The sequence below is a fragment of the Hemibagrus wyckioides genome, linkage group LG10, assembly GCF_019097595.1.
Source record: "Hemibagrus wyckioides isolate EC202008001 linkage group LG10, SWU_Hwy_1.0, whole genome shotgun sequence".
Lineage (NCBI taxonomy): Eukaryota > Metazoa > Chordata > Actinopteri > Siluriformes > Bagridae > Hemibagrus > Hemibagrus wyckioides.
The window spans coordinates 4,253,255-4,270,374 of record NC_080719.1 but is presented as its reverse complement, the minus strand read 5'-3'; the positions used below and the strand labels follow the sequence as shown (position 1 = coordinate 4,270,374).

At 40.4% G+C, this 17,120-nt stretch overlaps 1 protein-coding gene across 3 annotated transcripts in view; it reads right to left on the bottom strand.

The window, feature by feature from the left end:
- Positions 1-17,120, bottom strand: part of LOC131360289 (CSC1-like protein 2) — a 64,423-nt gene that overhangs the window by 10,114 nt on the left and 37,189 nt on the right. For all 3 annotated transcript variants that reach the window (XM_058400551.1, XM_058400552.1, XM_058400550.1), the window contains 13 exons: positions 14,272-14,323; positions 13,984-14,092; positions 12,485-12,555; positions 11,967-12,047; positions 11,209-11,332; positions 8,956-9,089; positions 8,647-8,784; positions 8,210-8,363; positions 6,772-6,878; positions 4,781-4,867; positions 4,242-4,307; positions 3,032-3,194; positions 2,221-2,326 (listed from right to left, as the gene is read on the bottom strand). In XM_058400551.1, the coding sequence (XP_058256534.1) occupies positions 2,221-2,326; positions 3,032-3,194; positions 4,242-4,307; positions 4,781-4,867; positions 6,772-6,878; positions 8,210-8,363; positions 8,647-8,784; positions 8,956-9,089; positions 11,209-11,332; positions 11,967-12,047; positions 12,485-12,555; positions 13,984-14,092; positions 14,272-14,323 (1,392 nt within the window). The remainder of the gene's footprint in view (positions 1-2,220; positions 2,327-3,031; positions 3,195-4,241; positions 4,308-4,780; positions 4,868-6,771; positions 6,879-8,209; positions 8,364-8,646; positions 8,785-8,955; positions 9,090-11,208; positions 11,333-11,966; positions 12,048-12,484; positions 12,556-13,983; positions 14,093-14,271; positions 14,324-17,120) is intronic.

The following is a 17,120-nucleotide window of genomic DNA, read 5'->3' as shown; positions in this document are numbered from 1 at the left end:
TACATGCACACACACACACACACACACACCCCCCATGTACATGCACACACACACACACCCCATGTACATGCACACACACACGCACCCCATGTACATGCACACACACACGCACACACCCCCCATGTACATGCACACACACACACACACCCCCCATGTACATGCGCACACACACACACACACACACACACACACACACACACCCCCCATGTACATGCACACACACACCCCCCCCCATGTACATGCACACACACACACACACCCCCCATGTACATGCACACACACACACACACACACCCCTCTCCCCCATGTGTACACACACACACACACCCCTCTCCCCCATGTGTACACACACACACACACACCCCTCTCCCCCATGTGTACACACACACACACACACCCCCCATGTACATGCACACACACACACACCCCCCATGTACATGCACACACACCCCCCATGTACATGCGCACACACACACACCCCCCATGTACATGCGCACACACACACACCCCCCATGTACATGCGCACACACACACACCCCCCATGTACATGCGCACACACACACACCCCCCATGTACATGCGCACACACACACACACACACACACACCCCCCATGTACAAGCGCACACACACTAGGCAATTTTGAGATACCAATCAGCCTACAACACACATTTCCACTGAAGAAGGAAACCCGAGTTCTATAGGAAACCCTCAAGCACAGGAAGAACATGCACACTCCACACACACAGGGCGGAGTCAAGAAAATCAACCCCCCCCCCTTTCCCTGCCTTTTATATTGGAGATCTGCATAACTTCGCACTCTACAGTACAGCAAAGCTCGTGATTTGCAGCTAGAAGACGGTGTTATACAATGGTGTAAGGTCTGTTTTACACTGCAGTCATCACTGTGGCACTGAAACATGTCAGCACAACCTGCTGCATCCTGTTTCAATGCAGAGCGAATCCTCACCAACCTGATGAGTCATACTGCTAACAGGAGGTGTGTGTGTGTGTGTGTGTGTGTGTGTGTGTGTGTGTGTGTGTGTGCGCGCAGAGAATGTGTGTGACTATTTCTCTGCACACACACACACACACAGTGTCAACAGGGAGGGGAAAGAAAGCCATTCCTCTCTGCCACCATCCCCTGATTTCTGTGAATGAATATTCACCATAGACAGGCTATATTTACACACACACACACACACACACACACACACACACACACACCTAAATTGACCAAGTGCCAATATTTATACACACAGCTGGTCACCAGCAGGGGGTGCTCTCCAAACATGCAACATCTATTCATTCAACACCGTTTTATTCCACCTTTTCATCTTCTCCCCCAAAGAGAAAGAGAGAGACCATGAGAGAAGGAGAAAAAGAAAGACAGAAACAATGCGGGGGGGGGCAAAGGAAAAAGGGAGAGGCATGTAGCGAGGAAGATGAAGGAAAAAAGGAAGAGAGACAGACAGGGACATAAAGAAGGGGGGGGGGAGACACACACACACACACACAAGATGCTGCTATTCACACATTAAGCAGCTCACCAGTAGGTGAGCAGAGGCGTTCTCCAAACACACAACGTTTATTCGCTCAACACCTTTTCTTCAACCATTTCAGTGCCAAGAGGTAAAACAGGGAGAGTGAAGTAAAAGAGGGCGGACTTGAGGTAAAAGAGGGTGGTGCTGAGGTAAAATAAAGTGGGTCTGGGGTAAAACTGGGAAGATATGGGGTAAAACAGGGAGAGTGTGAAGTAAAAGAGGGTGGGTTTGAGGTAAAAGAGGGTGGTGCTGAGGTAAAATAAAGTGGGTCTGGGGTAAAACAGGGAGTGTGAAGTAAAAGAGGGCGGTACTGGGGTAAAACAAAGTGGATCTAGGGTAAAACGGAAGTGCTGAGGTAAAATAAAGTGGAATCTGGGGTAAAACAAGGTGGGTCTGGGGTAAAACAGGGAGAGTGCCAGTTTATCCTCCATCATGCAATTTTTCTTTTATCCTCTAATTCTCTTCATTCTCTCTCGTCCTCCTCCCCTTTCCTTACAATATCTTAGCTCTCTTCCTGTACCTCATCTCCTCCCTTCTCCTCTCTCTCTCTCGTTTATCTCAACCCCAGTTTTTTCCCCATTTTAATGGACTGCTTTAATTCCCTCCCCTCATTCACTCACTGTTTTTTGTTTTTTTTTGTGAATGGACTGCAGTGTTTGGGGGCAGGGCTAGACTTACCAAAGGGCACGATGATTGGGCAGGTGATGCTGTACGTCATGACGACGGTGAAGACGCACATCATCCAGGCGTATGCTGCACCGAACTGAAACTCATAGGCTTGGTGCTGCAAGGTCGTGTTTGAGACACACACACACACACACACACACACACATTAAATTTATAAACTTTCAGTCTCTCCAGGCTTGAAAAACTGCCAGTGTACAATCACACCATCACAACTTAAACTTGAGAAAGACAGAGGCAAAGGAAAGGGAGAGACAGACTGAGACAGACAGACACAAAGACAGCCAGAGAGAGAGAGAGAGAGAGAGAGACAGGCAAAGGGAAGAGAGATAGACAGACAGACACACTAAGACAGGCAGAGAGACAGACAAACAGAGAGAGAGACAGGCAAAGGAAAGAGAGACAGACAGAGTGTGAGAGTATTCAAACATTAAGCAGCTGACCAGCAGGAGGCGCTCTCCAAACACAGAGAGAAAGAGACACACACAAAGACATGCAGCTAGAGAGAGAGAGAGAGAGAGAGAGAGAGAGAGAGAGAGAGAGAGAGAGAGAGAGAGAGAGAGAGAGGCAGAATCAGACAGGAGGGCAGGGAGAAAGAGAGAGAGAGAGGCAGAATCAGACAGACGGGCAGGGAGAAAGAGAGAGAGAGACAGGCAGGCCGGCCAAGTGAGAGACAAAAGGTATTGTTAGTCATGCTGCAAAAATTGTGCGTGTGTGTGTGTGTGGGGGGGTGGGGTGACAAAGAGAGAGAGAAATGTAGCTAGTCATGCTTCAAAAATGTGAGTGTGCGTCCCGCATGTTATACCCGTTTGACGTTTCGTCTCTCAGCAGCAGATCGAGCCAGGCACAGACGGATCATGTACATCAGAAGACCCGGAATGCGGAGAAGATCCATCGCGTTTCCGATGAAGGCAGACGCTATCACGTAGTTCACGAAAAACGCTCCGTTATCAGGGAGGAAGACGCACCTGGGATACAGGACACACAAACACTCATGTTCTGATGCGCAATGAAGATTTTATTTTTAAATTATTTCATTTTAATCTTTTATTATCCTAAACACCTAAAGAATGAGGTGTAAGTAACTTCCTGTTACTTATATTACAGCAGCTACAATATATTACCAAAAGTTTTGGGACACCTCTCCAGATGAATTCAGGGTTTGGGCTCGGCCCCTTAGTTCCAGTGAAAGGAACTCTTAATGCTTCAGCTTCATATCAAGTCATTTTGGACAATTTCATGCTCCCAACTTTCTGGGAACAGTTTGGGGATGACCCCTTCCTGTTCCAACATGAATGCACACCAGTGCACAAAGCAAGGTCCATAAAGACATGGATGAGTGAGTTTGGTGTGGAGGAACTTGACTGGCCTGCACCGAGTCCTGACCTCAACCTGATAGAACACCTTTGGGATGAATTAGAGCGGAGACTGGGAGCCAGGCCTTCTCGTCCAACATCAGTGCCTGACCTCACAAATGTGCTTCTAGAGGAATGGTCCAAAATTCCCGTAAACACACTCCTAAACCTTGTGGAAAGGAAACCTTCCCAGAAGAGTTGAAACTGTTATAGCTGCAAAGGGTGGGCCAACTCCATATTACAGTACATTCATGTGCATGTAAAGACACATGTTCCAAAACGTTTGGCTTCATCTCAGTCTGTGACAAAAGCTCAAAACACCAGAGACTCCTTCTATAAATGTTAATAAAACATGTCCTTACAGTAATGTTGACCGTATCAACGTTCATGAATTAACCCGTCCTATAGAAATGAAATCCTGTGATTTGTAGCTGCAATACTGCCAGGTCTACTGTTCCAGAAAATTCAACAACACTCTCCGGCCAATCAGAATCACTTGTACATCTGTTAACTGAACAGAATTATATTGTATTTGGACTCTACTGTGTAGATAATGGAACTAATACATCTTATTTCAAACTATGCCAAAGATCTCAACCAAGTCACCAAATTAAACCAACCAACCAACCATCAGAAAGTTCTAGAAATGATTTTACTTACTCAAACCGGACAGCAGCAACAGCTAGGAACTGCGTGTCGAAAAGCCAGCGGAAAAACACATCCAGACTGTGGAGAATAAAGCCAGGATTAATTTTCTGGAATTTTCCCATTTCCCATTGATAGAACCCATATGATGCTTGAGAGCTGTTTACATTTGCATTAAATGAATGCAAGGGGAAAAAAAAAAGCAGAAGGTAAGACTTGATTTAGTGTCTTCATCAGGAAGAAGAAGAAGTACTAAGAAGTGTTCTCGGGTCAGATGGGCGAGCTCTTTAAGGAGTCTAGTGCTTACTAATTTTAGCTGGGTCTGATTTACTACACTGTAGTAACTAGAAAGCGAGTTAAATCTTCCATCATGAACCAGGTTTGGATTCAATTCTACATTACTGATACAATAACTATTTATATCATTTAATTCCAATCATCAGCTCGAGCAGTTTGCATATACAAGTGGATTCGCAGATCCCAGCGATCATTTTTTAATCTTCGGTTTGTGAAGTTTCTGCATTTCTGTCTTCATCAGAAAGCTAACACTTTACCTGCTGAGGCCCAGAGATGGCAGCAGAAGGACCATGAAGATGAGAAACGTGTAGCACTTGTGCATGGTGGTCCGGTTTTCTCCAGATCTACAATAAAACACATGAGCATACAAAGCAGGAAGTTTTTAGTATCTTCAGCATTAAAACTTTAAGTGTGCTGAACTGTCTCAAGTAAAGGGGTATTTAAATATAAAATCAGGTTAAAAGTTGAAGTACAGGTTCAAAACTTTTCATATTAAAGTAGAAATGTCTAAATTTAGTTTCTGTAACATAAATGCGACTCCATTCCTAAAAAGTAACTGTACTTTAATTAATTGTACTTTTTGCTTTCTCTCATAGCGACTGCAACTTAGTTAGCTCAAAGTCGTCTTCTTTCAGCTTTTCCCTTCGGGGGTCTCCACAGTGAATCATCTCTCTCCACCTATCCCTATCTTCTGCATCCTCAACACTTACACCCACTAGCTTCATATCCTCATTTATTCCATCCATATACCTCCTCTTTGGCCTTCCTCTTTTCCTCTTGCCTGGCAGCTCCATGTCCAACATTCTCCTACCAATATACTCACTCTCCCTCCTCTGAACATGTCCAAACCATCTTAATCTGACCTCCCTAACTCCCTCCAAAATAAGCTGTCCATCTGATGTACTCGTTCCTGATCCTGTCCAACCGTGTCACTCCCAAAGAGATCCTCAAAGTAACTGTAATTCATTACTTCAGAGTACAAGTTCAAATATTCCTATAAAACAAAGTAGAAATAATTTGTAATTAGTAAAAACACAAAATCATTGTGTTTTGTAACCTTAACATAATATTGCTTTGTTATCTCAAAGTAATTCATTACTTCATAGTACTGGCATTTCTCTTACTACTTATATTTACTGATTATTTCCATTATTACTGTTTTCCTCTTTTATTTTAAACATCTCGGGCAAAATTCTCTTTAATGTATTATGATCTCCAGTTTGACAATCTTTATAGGTAACTTTCTTTCCAGTACACAGACACTGTACATTATTCCTACACAATGTCTACAACATGTAGTGAATGTCTACCACATTCAGTGGACACTAAAAACCTGATGCTGAAATCTGACCATGCAGCTCTGGAGTCTTGTGACACATACTGCTGAAGGAAATGCTGAACTTATGCAATGCTGTCGTGACTCTTACATTTACATTTCTGGCATTTGGCAGACTCTTGTCACTGTGTGTGTATATATAGAGTATATAGAGTCAGAATCCAGCTGTAATTCAGTACAGTGCAAAGATTTCCATCTTCACTAGCAAAACTATCCAAAATAGTGAATAGTTCTTGTTATACGATTAAGTTAACACAAATACAAACGATATTTCTAGACATTTCACTACAAAAATATCTAAAATAACCTTATTCTATTGGCAATTAAGTCTTGTTTTTTTAAATTATAATTTAGTTCTTGAAATAAGCCATCATAAAACGAATCAATTGTAAGCATGAAATTAGTAAAGTACATGACGTCTGCCAAATTTGATGATGATTGGACAAAATCTGTAAGAGGAGAAGCGATAGAGCATCGTCGGTGCTCAGTCCAAATTTCTCCAGATTTTTCCTTAGACTCTCCCCAATCACTGTGCCAAATTTCACAAGTTTTTTTTTACTAGATGGTTCCATCGGCTGCAGAAGACACCATAGGAAGAGGAATCTGAAACAGATGTTTGTCTGATTAACTGAGACCACGATATCATGTAAATAACGAACAAATTCTCTATGGCGCAGCCTAAACGACAATAACCTACAATAAAATATTTCTAACCATTATCTAATTATAAATTACAATTATAGAGTTTGAAGGCAGCAGTCACTGCCATAGAAAAATCTTTTGCACAGACACACACACACACACACACACACACACACACACACGTGTGTAATTTTGTAATTTTGTAATTTACAAAATTTACACCTCTCCATCAATCGCTTGCAAAACATGGAGTGTGAGAAGTCTGCATACCGGGTCCAGTGTGCCTCGAAAAAAGCCGAGTAGTAGACGATAGTGGGCAGGAGAGCAGAGAAAGCCCACAGCAGGAGAGTGGGGAAAAACTGGGTGATGATGGGATTCTGAATGAAAGAAAAAAAAAAAAAAAAAAGACAGACAGAAGAGTGATAGTTAATGTTCAAAATGAATCACTGCTTCAAATACTGAGGCATCCGATTCCACCTCCAGCTCTCCTGTTCCTGCCAACCGCTGTCTTATGTAAGGCGAGCTAAGAATATGACAAATATATATTTAGATAAATAGAACGGAAAACTATATTTAGCAAGCTCCTGTCAACATTTCAGGATCAACGATTAACTCTGTCTACACTCGCTATACAGGACGGCTGAGCAGCGCAGTCATGCCCTGAATGCTTTCATTTCTATTTGGTCATTCGGACACCATGCTGGGCATCCACTAAATTTTATTTTTTTAAATCTGAAAGTCATAGTTAAGTACAGTTCAGACATTTATGACAAGTTGATGAGTGGACAGTTCACATCACAGCTGGTGTTTGACCAATCTCGGCCACTTTAAGTACTTTCTGACTATCTGGATGCTGGACCACATGTTGGGTAGCATGTCGCCGGTCACTAACACCTAAGTGAAGGAAGTGACCAAACTGCAATTAAATAATTATATTACATTATATTATATAACTGTATATTATGTCTTGATATATTATACCATATTCTGTTTGAATATTTTCTTTTGGAATATTACAAAATAAATCTTTATTAAGCCTATTTCTAGACATTTGTACTAATAATTTCAAGATGATAAAAAAAATAATAATAATAAATTATATTATAATAATTATAATAATAATAATAATAATAATAATAATAAATTATTATTATTATTATTATTATGTTGGTAGAAAACCTTTTAAAATTAAGCCTTTTAAAAAGCATTTATTTCTAGAAATTAGAAAAAAAATTAATAAGTGTTAAACAGGCTGACTAATCTTACATTTGATTCATAATAACATCGTTGCAAGGAATATTTCATAAATTTGTCCATATTCAAGAAACATTTAAGTGCCAAGATGTGTTTTTGTACTGAGGACAATATCATAAATAATCAGAAATTTGTTCATAAAATAAAATGAAATACATAAACACAAACACACAGGTACACATCTATACATAAACATACAAACACACACAAATATATCCACACACACACCACACTCACATGTACCACACAAACACACACCTACCACATACCCCACACAAACACATCTACCTCAAACATACACAAACACACACCAACCACACAAATGCCACACACACAAACACATACCTACTACACACACCCCTACCACACAAACACACATCTAAAACACACAACTCCACCCCCCAACAAACACACACGTGCATCCAGCCACACACACACTTAGGTAGAGGCTTACATTGAGATACTCCACTGGCTTGGTAACGTTAAACTTATCCATGGTGGAAATGATGATGGCCGGGGTTGTGAGGAAGAAGAGCAGTAGAAATAGGATGCAGTTAATGATTAAGCAGCGGATCCACCACGAAACTCCTCCCAGAGACAAATGTTCCCTGTAGAAATCGAGAAAAAAACACTCAAACACTGCGAAACAGCGGTGGTGGGAGGACTGGGGATATATACACTATATATAGTGATATACAAAATATATATAATAAAGATATATGAAAGAAAATACACTTCAATAAGAATCATTTATTTCATCAACAACAACAACAACAACAACAACAACAACAACAACAACAACAACAACAGATGGACCCTTAGGGGTCCCAGCACTGCCTCTGAAACTCAATGCAGTATATCAAGTGTGTGTGAAGTGGCTACAGGGCTCACCAGCGCACATTCTGGGGGTCAGGAGCGTAAGTCACGCTCCAGTTATAGACGTGAAGACTCTCGCTGAACTGAGAGGACCGTGGCTCCTGATGACACATGCAGCCCTGACACTGGCACGCATTAAAGTCCTTCAGGATTCTACAGAGAGAGACATTTCACGGGGGTGAGACAGACACAGCTCTAGCCGAGAGGTCATTAAATCACTGGACACATAATAATAATAATAAGATAAAAAAAAAAAAAAAAAAAGCCCTGGGCCATTCGCTGGACACTGGAAAAACACCACTGACTCATGGTAGAGTCACTCACATGGCAGTCATGGCCTCATTTTGGAAGGTGACAAAAGCCATGCCCAGGGGTTTGGTGTTGACCTTCTCCTTCTCCTTCCTGTACTCCTCTTTGAGTTTGGCTTCCAGCTTGGTGTAGTAGCTGACTGCTTCCTCCTGTAAGACACGCATCGAGAGCAATCTGTAGTCAGTTACTGTACAAAGCAGTTACAGCATTATCTGGTTGAAGTGTGCATGTGCTTGTTGTGCGTTTGTTGCAGGGCTGGTAGTGGATCTGATGTGTTCTTGTATTGTTCGTGTGTACGAAGTGTGTCCAAATATTATCAGTGTGTATGCAGTGTGTTGAAATAGTCAGTATGCATGCAGCTTGCAATGTTAGTGTATATGGAGTGTATTACAAGGTTGTTAGTGTGTATGTAGTGTTATAACAGTGTTAGTGTATTCGTGCTATAATGCTAATAGTGTGTATGCTGTGTGTTTTAACACCATTAGTGTGCATGCAATATATAAAAATTGTTTATGTAGTGTTAAAGGTATTACCGAGTATGCAGTGTGTTACAGTGCCATTAGTGTGTATGCAGTGTTACAGTGCCATTAGTGTATGCAGTGTGTTACAGTGCCAATAGTGTGTATGCAGTGTGTTACAGTGCCAATAGTGTGTATGCAGTGTGTTACAGTGCCATTAATGTGTTACAATGCCATTAATGTGTATGCAGTGTTACAGTGCCATTAGTGTGTATGCAGTGTGTTACAGTGCCATTAGTGTATGCAGTGTTACAGTGCCATTAGTGTATGCAGTGTGTTACAGTGCCATTAGTGTGTATGCAGTGTGTTACAGTGCCATTAGTGTATGCAGTGTGTTACAGTGCCATTAGTGTGTATGCAGTGTGTTACAGTGCCATTAGTGTGTTACAATGCCATTAGTGTGTATGCAGTGTGTTACAGTGCCATTAGTGTGTATGCAGTGTGTTACAGTGCCATTAGTGTGTATGCAGTGTGTTACAGTGCCATTAGTGTGTTACAGTGCCATTAGTGTGTATGCAGTGTGTTACAGTGCCATTAGTGTGTATGCAGTGTGTTACAGTGCCATTAGTGTGTATGCAGTGTGTTACAGTGCCATTAGTGTGTATGCAGTGTGTTACAGTGCCATTAGTGTGTATGCAGTGTGGTACAATGCCATTAATGTGTTACAGTGCCATTAGTATGTATGCAGTGTGTTACAATGGCATTAATGTGTATGCAGTGTGTTACAGTGCCATTAGTGTGTATGCAGTGTGTTACAGTGCCATTAGTGTGTATGCAGTGTGGTACAGTGCCATTAGTGTGTATGCAGTGTGGTACAGTGCCATTAGTGTGTATGCAGTGTGTTACAGTGCCATTAGTGTGTATGCAGTGTGTTACAGTGCCATTAGTGTGTATGCAGTGTGGTACAGTGCCATTAGTGTGTATGCAGTGTGGTACAGTGCCATTAGTGTGTATGCAGTGTGTTACAGTGCCATTAGTGTGTATGCAGTGTGTTACAGTGCCATTAGTGTGTATGCAGTGTGTTACAGTGCCATTAGTGTGTATGCAGTGTGTTACAGTGCCATTAATGTGTATGCAGTGTGTTACAGTGCCATTAGTATGTATGCAGTGTGTTACAATGGCATTAATGTGTATGCAGTGTTACAGTGCCATTAGTGTGTATGCAGTGTGTTACAGTGCCATTAGTGTGTATGCAGTGTGGTACAGTGCCATTAGTGTGTATGCAGTGTGTTACAGTGCCATTAGTGTGTATGCAGTGTGTTACAGTGCCATTAGTGTGTATGCAGTGTGGTACAGTGCCATTAGTGTGTATGCAGTGTGGTACAATGCCATTAATGTGTTACAATGCCATTAATGTGTATGCAGTGTTACAGTGCCATTAGTGTGTATGCAGTGTGTTACAGTGCCAATAGTGTGTATGCAGTGTGTTACAGTGCCATTAGTGTATGCAGTGTGTTACAGTGCCATTAATGTGTTACAATGCCATTAATGTGTTATAATGGCATTAGTGTGTATGCAGTGTGTTACTATGCCATTAATGTGTTACAATGCCATTAATGTGTTATAATGGCATTAGTGTGTATGCAATGTGCTACAATGTCATTAGTGTGTATGCAATATATAAAAAATTGTGTATGTAGTGTTACAATGCCATTAGTGTGTATGCAGTGTGTTACAAAGCCATTAGTGTGTATGCAGTGAACATGTGGGGATGTTACAGTGTGTGTGTGTGTGTGAGCACACTCTTCACCTCTTCACAGCCTTTAATGATACAACAGCACAAGTGGCCACAGGGTTTGGGGTTGATCATGGTGGGCATGTGTTCCTTTGCCTGCAGATCAGTGAAGAACTTCTTACTACGCTCAGTCTTCTTCCTGCACCCACAGACACACACACACACCCACAGACACACACAGTTTAAATAAAGGCTGTCAGAGAGCTGCATTGCTGTTCTCATGGATTATCAATAAGCCAGAATTAACGCATCAGCAGGAGCAGTTCATTTAGATCACCCATCCATGCACTCACACACACTTTCTCTCACATACACCTGCACTTATACACACTCTCACATGCACACACACACACTTTCTCATATACACATGCACCCATGTTCATACACACACACACACTTTCTCTTACATGAATACTCTCACACACACACACTCTCACACTTTCTCTCGGCCCCAACACTCTCTCACACACACACACACACACACAAAAATCAATAAGCCCTTGGCTAGAGATCCCTTCTCCTGGCTTAGGACTTGGCCTCAGGGTTCATCAAGGCCTTCTGTTTCAGATAATGCTAGGATTAGTTTTAGTGCTTTAGGAAGAAAACTAGTATCTTGTGTTTAACAACCACACAGTTCTTCTGCTACTCTGCATCACCTTAGAACTTTTTTCTCCACGCTCCTCGTCTTATGTATTTTCGTCCGTTGTCTTGTTCAGTGTGACGTGTTATATTTCAAAGCAAAAATAAAATTGAAAAAATAAAGGAGTGTGTACCTCTCGGCGTTGAGGGCCATGAGTTTGGCCACGTTGTAGCAGATGCGCGCTTCCAGCACCACACAGTTCTCATAGGCTTGCCTGCAAAAGCGAGACCTCACGTCATCACACGACTCGACTAAATTCTTTAAATTCTCCCACCATGAATCACTAAAATGACCACAGTGTGGTTTAAAGTTTTGCCCTTCTGTCAGGTTAGAAATCAGGACTATTCCCTAAAAAAACATTAAGAGCGGTCAGAAAAAATTTGTTCTCCCCGTGCCTGCATGGGTTTACTCCGGGTACTCCGGTTTCCAAAAACACGTACATTAGGTTGATTGGTAATTCTAAATTGCCCATAGGAGTGAGTGTGAGTGGTTGTCTGTCTATATGTGTGGCCCTGTGATGGACTGGTGACCTGTCCAGGGTGTACCCCTGCCTTTTGCCCAGTGTGTGCTGGGATAGGCTCCAGCAGATCCCTGTGACCCTAATTAAAAATAACGCGGGTATAGAAAATAGAAATGCGACTGAAATCGTACTCAAAGTGCTGTTTGATCTGGATCTCCTCGGCGTACTTCGAGATGCCATTGATAAATAAAGTGCGTTTCACCTGGAGACAGAGAGAGACAGAAATAAAGCATCAGCACTTTCAGCATCTCCACACAGCAGTTTTCTCCCGTGAGATGGGAGACGCTCAGAGAGGAATGTAGGTCAGTGCTATAGACAGACTTCATCCATATTTATACAGAGAGACAGATTCTGTATGTAGCAGTCTGTGGGGTGAAAATAAACCATTCAGGACAGATCCCTGAGAGAAATGTACACATAGTCCACACTGTATTTAAATCACATTTTAATCTTATATTACTACTTTATTTCTATAACAAAATCCTACAGGAAGAGTTCAAAAGTAACCCAAAATCACTTGCGCTGATCTTATTGTTTGATTTTCAAAATAAAAGAAAGTCCTCACCCCCTTCATATATCCATCCATGTAGCCATCCATGTATCTATCCACCCATGTATATGTCTATCCACCCAATCCATTCTTCCCTTATATCTATCCATCCATCCATCCATCCATCATTTCCTTATATCTATCTATCCATCCATCCATCATTTCCTTATATCTATCTATCCATCCATCCATCATTTCCTTATATCTATCTATCCATCCATCCATCATTTCCTTCTATCTATCTATCTATCCATCCATCCATCATTTCCTTCTATCTATCTATCTATCTATATCTATATCTATATCTATATCTATATCTATCTATCTATCTATCTATATCTATATCTATCTATCTATCCACCTGTCCGTCCATCCATCCAGCCACCCATCCATCTATCCATGCATCTATCCATCCATCATTTCCATCTATCCATCTATCCATCCATCCATCATTTCCTTCTATCTATCTATCTATCTATCTATCTATCTATCTATCTATCTATCTATCTATCTATCTATCTATCTATCTATCTATCTATCTATCTATCTATCTATCTATCTATCTATCTATCCACCTGTCCGTCCATCCATCCAGCCACCCATCCATCTATCCATGCATCTATCCATCCATTATTTCCATATATCCATCCATTATTTCCACATTTCCATCCATCCATCATTTCCATATATCTACCCATCTATCCATTTTCATCCATCCATCTATCCCTCTACCTATCCATCTATCCATCCTCCCTCTATCTATCCATCCATCCATCCATCCATCCTATATTTTACTCAAAAATACAAAAGTATAGAAAGGTTAAATAAGAATTGAAGAGGCATTTTAACCGATTTATGAAATTTAATTCATGTATTTAATTTTGAATCATTCAATTAAAAACTAAAATATTTTTTTTAGATTTATTTATTTTTAATGATTCTATTTTTTTATGATTCTATTTTTTTATGATTCTATTTTTTAAAAATTTCTTTATTTAATTTTATTAGCACTTGCACTGATCTCATTAATTGTTTATTAAAACAACAGTAATTGTTTTTAAAAACGAAAGCATTTTTCACCAGGTCGTCCTCCTTGTAGTGCATCTTCGAGGTGTGGCGTCTCATGCTGTAGACGGTGAGAAGGAGATACAGGAAGGCGAAAGACGTGTGAAGCCACAGCAGGTTGTTCCTGCAGACGAAAGAAGAGACGAAATCCATGTGAAAAAGACAAACTCACTCCACATGGTCCGTGGATAAATTCATATCTACATACTTTGTCCCTTTTTGTTCCAACTATAAGGTTTTGTCAGACATATTAAAAAGTGTGTGTGTGTGTGTGTGTGTGTGTGTGTGTGTGCGTGCACTCACCCCGAATTCAAGTTTGCGATGGTGGTGCGGCCGAAGCTGTAGGCGTTGTTTTCTGATAAGAGACGACAAAGAAAAAGTCATATTAGATCACAAAAAAAGAAAAAATCTCCATACCATCTCTCCATATCGCCATTCATCCAACCATCCATCCATGCATCTCTCCATATCTCCATCCATCCATCTCGCTCTCCATCTGTCTATCCATTCATCCCGCTTCCCCATCCTTACATCCATCCATCCATCCATCTATGCATTTATCCATCCATCTCCCCATCTATCCCTCCATCCCTCCATCTCTTTCTGCACATCTGCCTAGCTACTATATCTCTTGATCCATCCATCTATGCATGTCTCCATCTGTCCATCACTCTCCCTCTCTCACAATCCACCCATCAATCTCTGCATCCAACTATTTCAACATCCATCTCTCTCTCCATCCATATCTCCAACTGTCTATCCATTCATCTTTCTCTATCCATCCATCTCTCCCCTCTCTCTGTGTATTTATTTCTATCTCTCTCTGTATCTATGGCAAAATAGTCTTGCTTATTTATACACTACTGTATTAATATTTATTTCTTTTCTTTGTATTAAATCTGACAGTAACCCTGCCTGTTCAAGTCTCCGTTTTCTACCCAGAATTCTTTCTGTCATAAAGGCGAGTGCTTTTGTTTGAAGCTGGCGCTTTAGACGTGATCGGAGACCTCAGAGGCGAGAAACACACACAGCTGATTTGAATAAGGAGCTGAGGAAAACCGATTCGAGTACCGTGAGCACTTTACGTCTGAATATGAGGAAATTTCTCCCGAGTAAACGTAATAAAGTCTGAACTTAAAGTCGGCGACTCTGAACACGTCCCCGAGAGCGCAGCAGGGAAGAGACGTGTAGTGATATTAGATTAGAGGATAATCCGGCCAGCAGCATTCTGTGTGTTCTAGTGCGGAAACGTGACACACGTTCAGCCACATAACACAATACACAGATATACACCAGCCATCATTATGCTTCCAATCAAAAATACACATGATTTAAGAATGAAATAAAAAATGGAAAATTATAATAAAAAAAAAAACATTAAAATTTATCATTTTAATAAGAATGCACTGATTTCAAGTTTGATGCATGCAAGTGTTGGGTGCCAAGAAAGTCTTCACCCCCCCCCTCCTTTCTAACTATCCATCCATCCGTCCATCCATCCATCTAACTACCTACCTACGTATCCATCTTCCATGTATCTATCCATATAACTATCTAAAGTATAGAAAGGTTAAATAAGAATCGAAGAGGAACTTTAACCAATGTGATGTATTTTATTTATGAATTTAATTTTGAATCATTCAATTAAAAAATAAAATAACTTTAAATGTATTTATTTTTAATTATTTTTTTAATAAAAAGTCCCCCCCCCATTTTCTGTATTTTTTTTTTATTTCTTTATTTAATTTATTTCTTTATTTCATTGTATTGATTTATTTATTGCATATTTTCGGATAGAAACGTTAAATAAGAATCGAAGAGGAAATTTAACCAATGTTATGTATTTAATTTATGTTTTTAATTTTAAATCATTCTTCTTTTTTTTTAACCAAATTATAAAAAAAACAAAAACGTGTTTCAAAAAATAATAAATAAATAAATAAATCTCAAGAGCTTGAGTCTCCAGAAATAGTGCATGTTCAAAGCATACTGTTCTTTAACATACTGTTTAATTATGATAATTTATAATTTATTTTCTTTTTTCCCCCCTGTTAACACTGGGTGTCTTGTGTTTTATGAATATTGATGACCGGTTTCTGGGCTGTGAGTTGGGAGAAGGAAAAAAAAAAAAAAAAAGAGAGAAAAGAATAAGAAAGCACTTATTAAATATATATAGGTCTGATTTTCAGAAGGAAAAAATAAATCATAGCTGTACGAGTGATGTTTCACAAACACTTCAGAATAATACAGAACTGCCCAAAATAACCTATCATCTTCCTTCATTTCTTCGTCTCTATGGTCATTTCCGTCCTACATCTCTGAAAAAAAAAAAGTGTCTGTGTCTGTCTCTCTCCCTGTCTCTCTCTCCCTCTCCCCACACCTTCGACCCGGCTCCCAATTACCCCACTCACCACCAAGTACAATCCCATTACTGCAGAGGTTAAGCTCCGGCGCATGATAATCTACAGCTAGCTGAAGTAGAGGACAGGGGAATTAAACGAGGACACAGACGAGGCGAGGAAGAGCGCTAACGCCAGCTCGTTAGCAGTTAGAGGTTTGCGGCTGAGGCAGCGCATTTACTCCACTGCCAAAACTGGTTCAGTGACAGGGTTTTTTATTTTTACTGAAATGGAAGAGGAATCCTGCTGAGCGAATTCGATCTCTTCTGAGACACACGATCCTCCAGAATTCTCCGGAAGATTCAAGAATACGGTCTAAGCTCCTTCCTGCTCTTAACAGAGATGATTATTGCAGCAACAAAAACAAGACAAATGAACTGTCTAAATATAAACATGTCGCCCCCCCCCCAGTAATCCAGTAATTTTTATGAAAGAAAGTATTTTCTTTCAATTTTTTTTTTAAAGATGAAATAACAGATCTTTACAAAAAAAATTGCAGGTTAAAATAAACCAGTTAAAATTATAATACAAGCTAAAATAATCACAGCAGTGGATGGGGTTAGTCAGATTTTCTTCAGAAAGCTTGGCTTAGTTAGCATGAGCCAACTCACCAGTTATTCTTATTATTTTAAAATAAAAATAGGATTTACTTTTCTGCATTTTTCCGATTTGTGCGACAGGAAATTAGGAGGAGCGCTTGTGTGATTAGACTTAAAGATCTCGGAGAAATATCCTGACTTTGAAATATCTTTG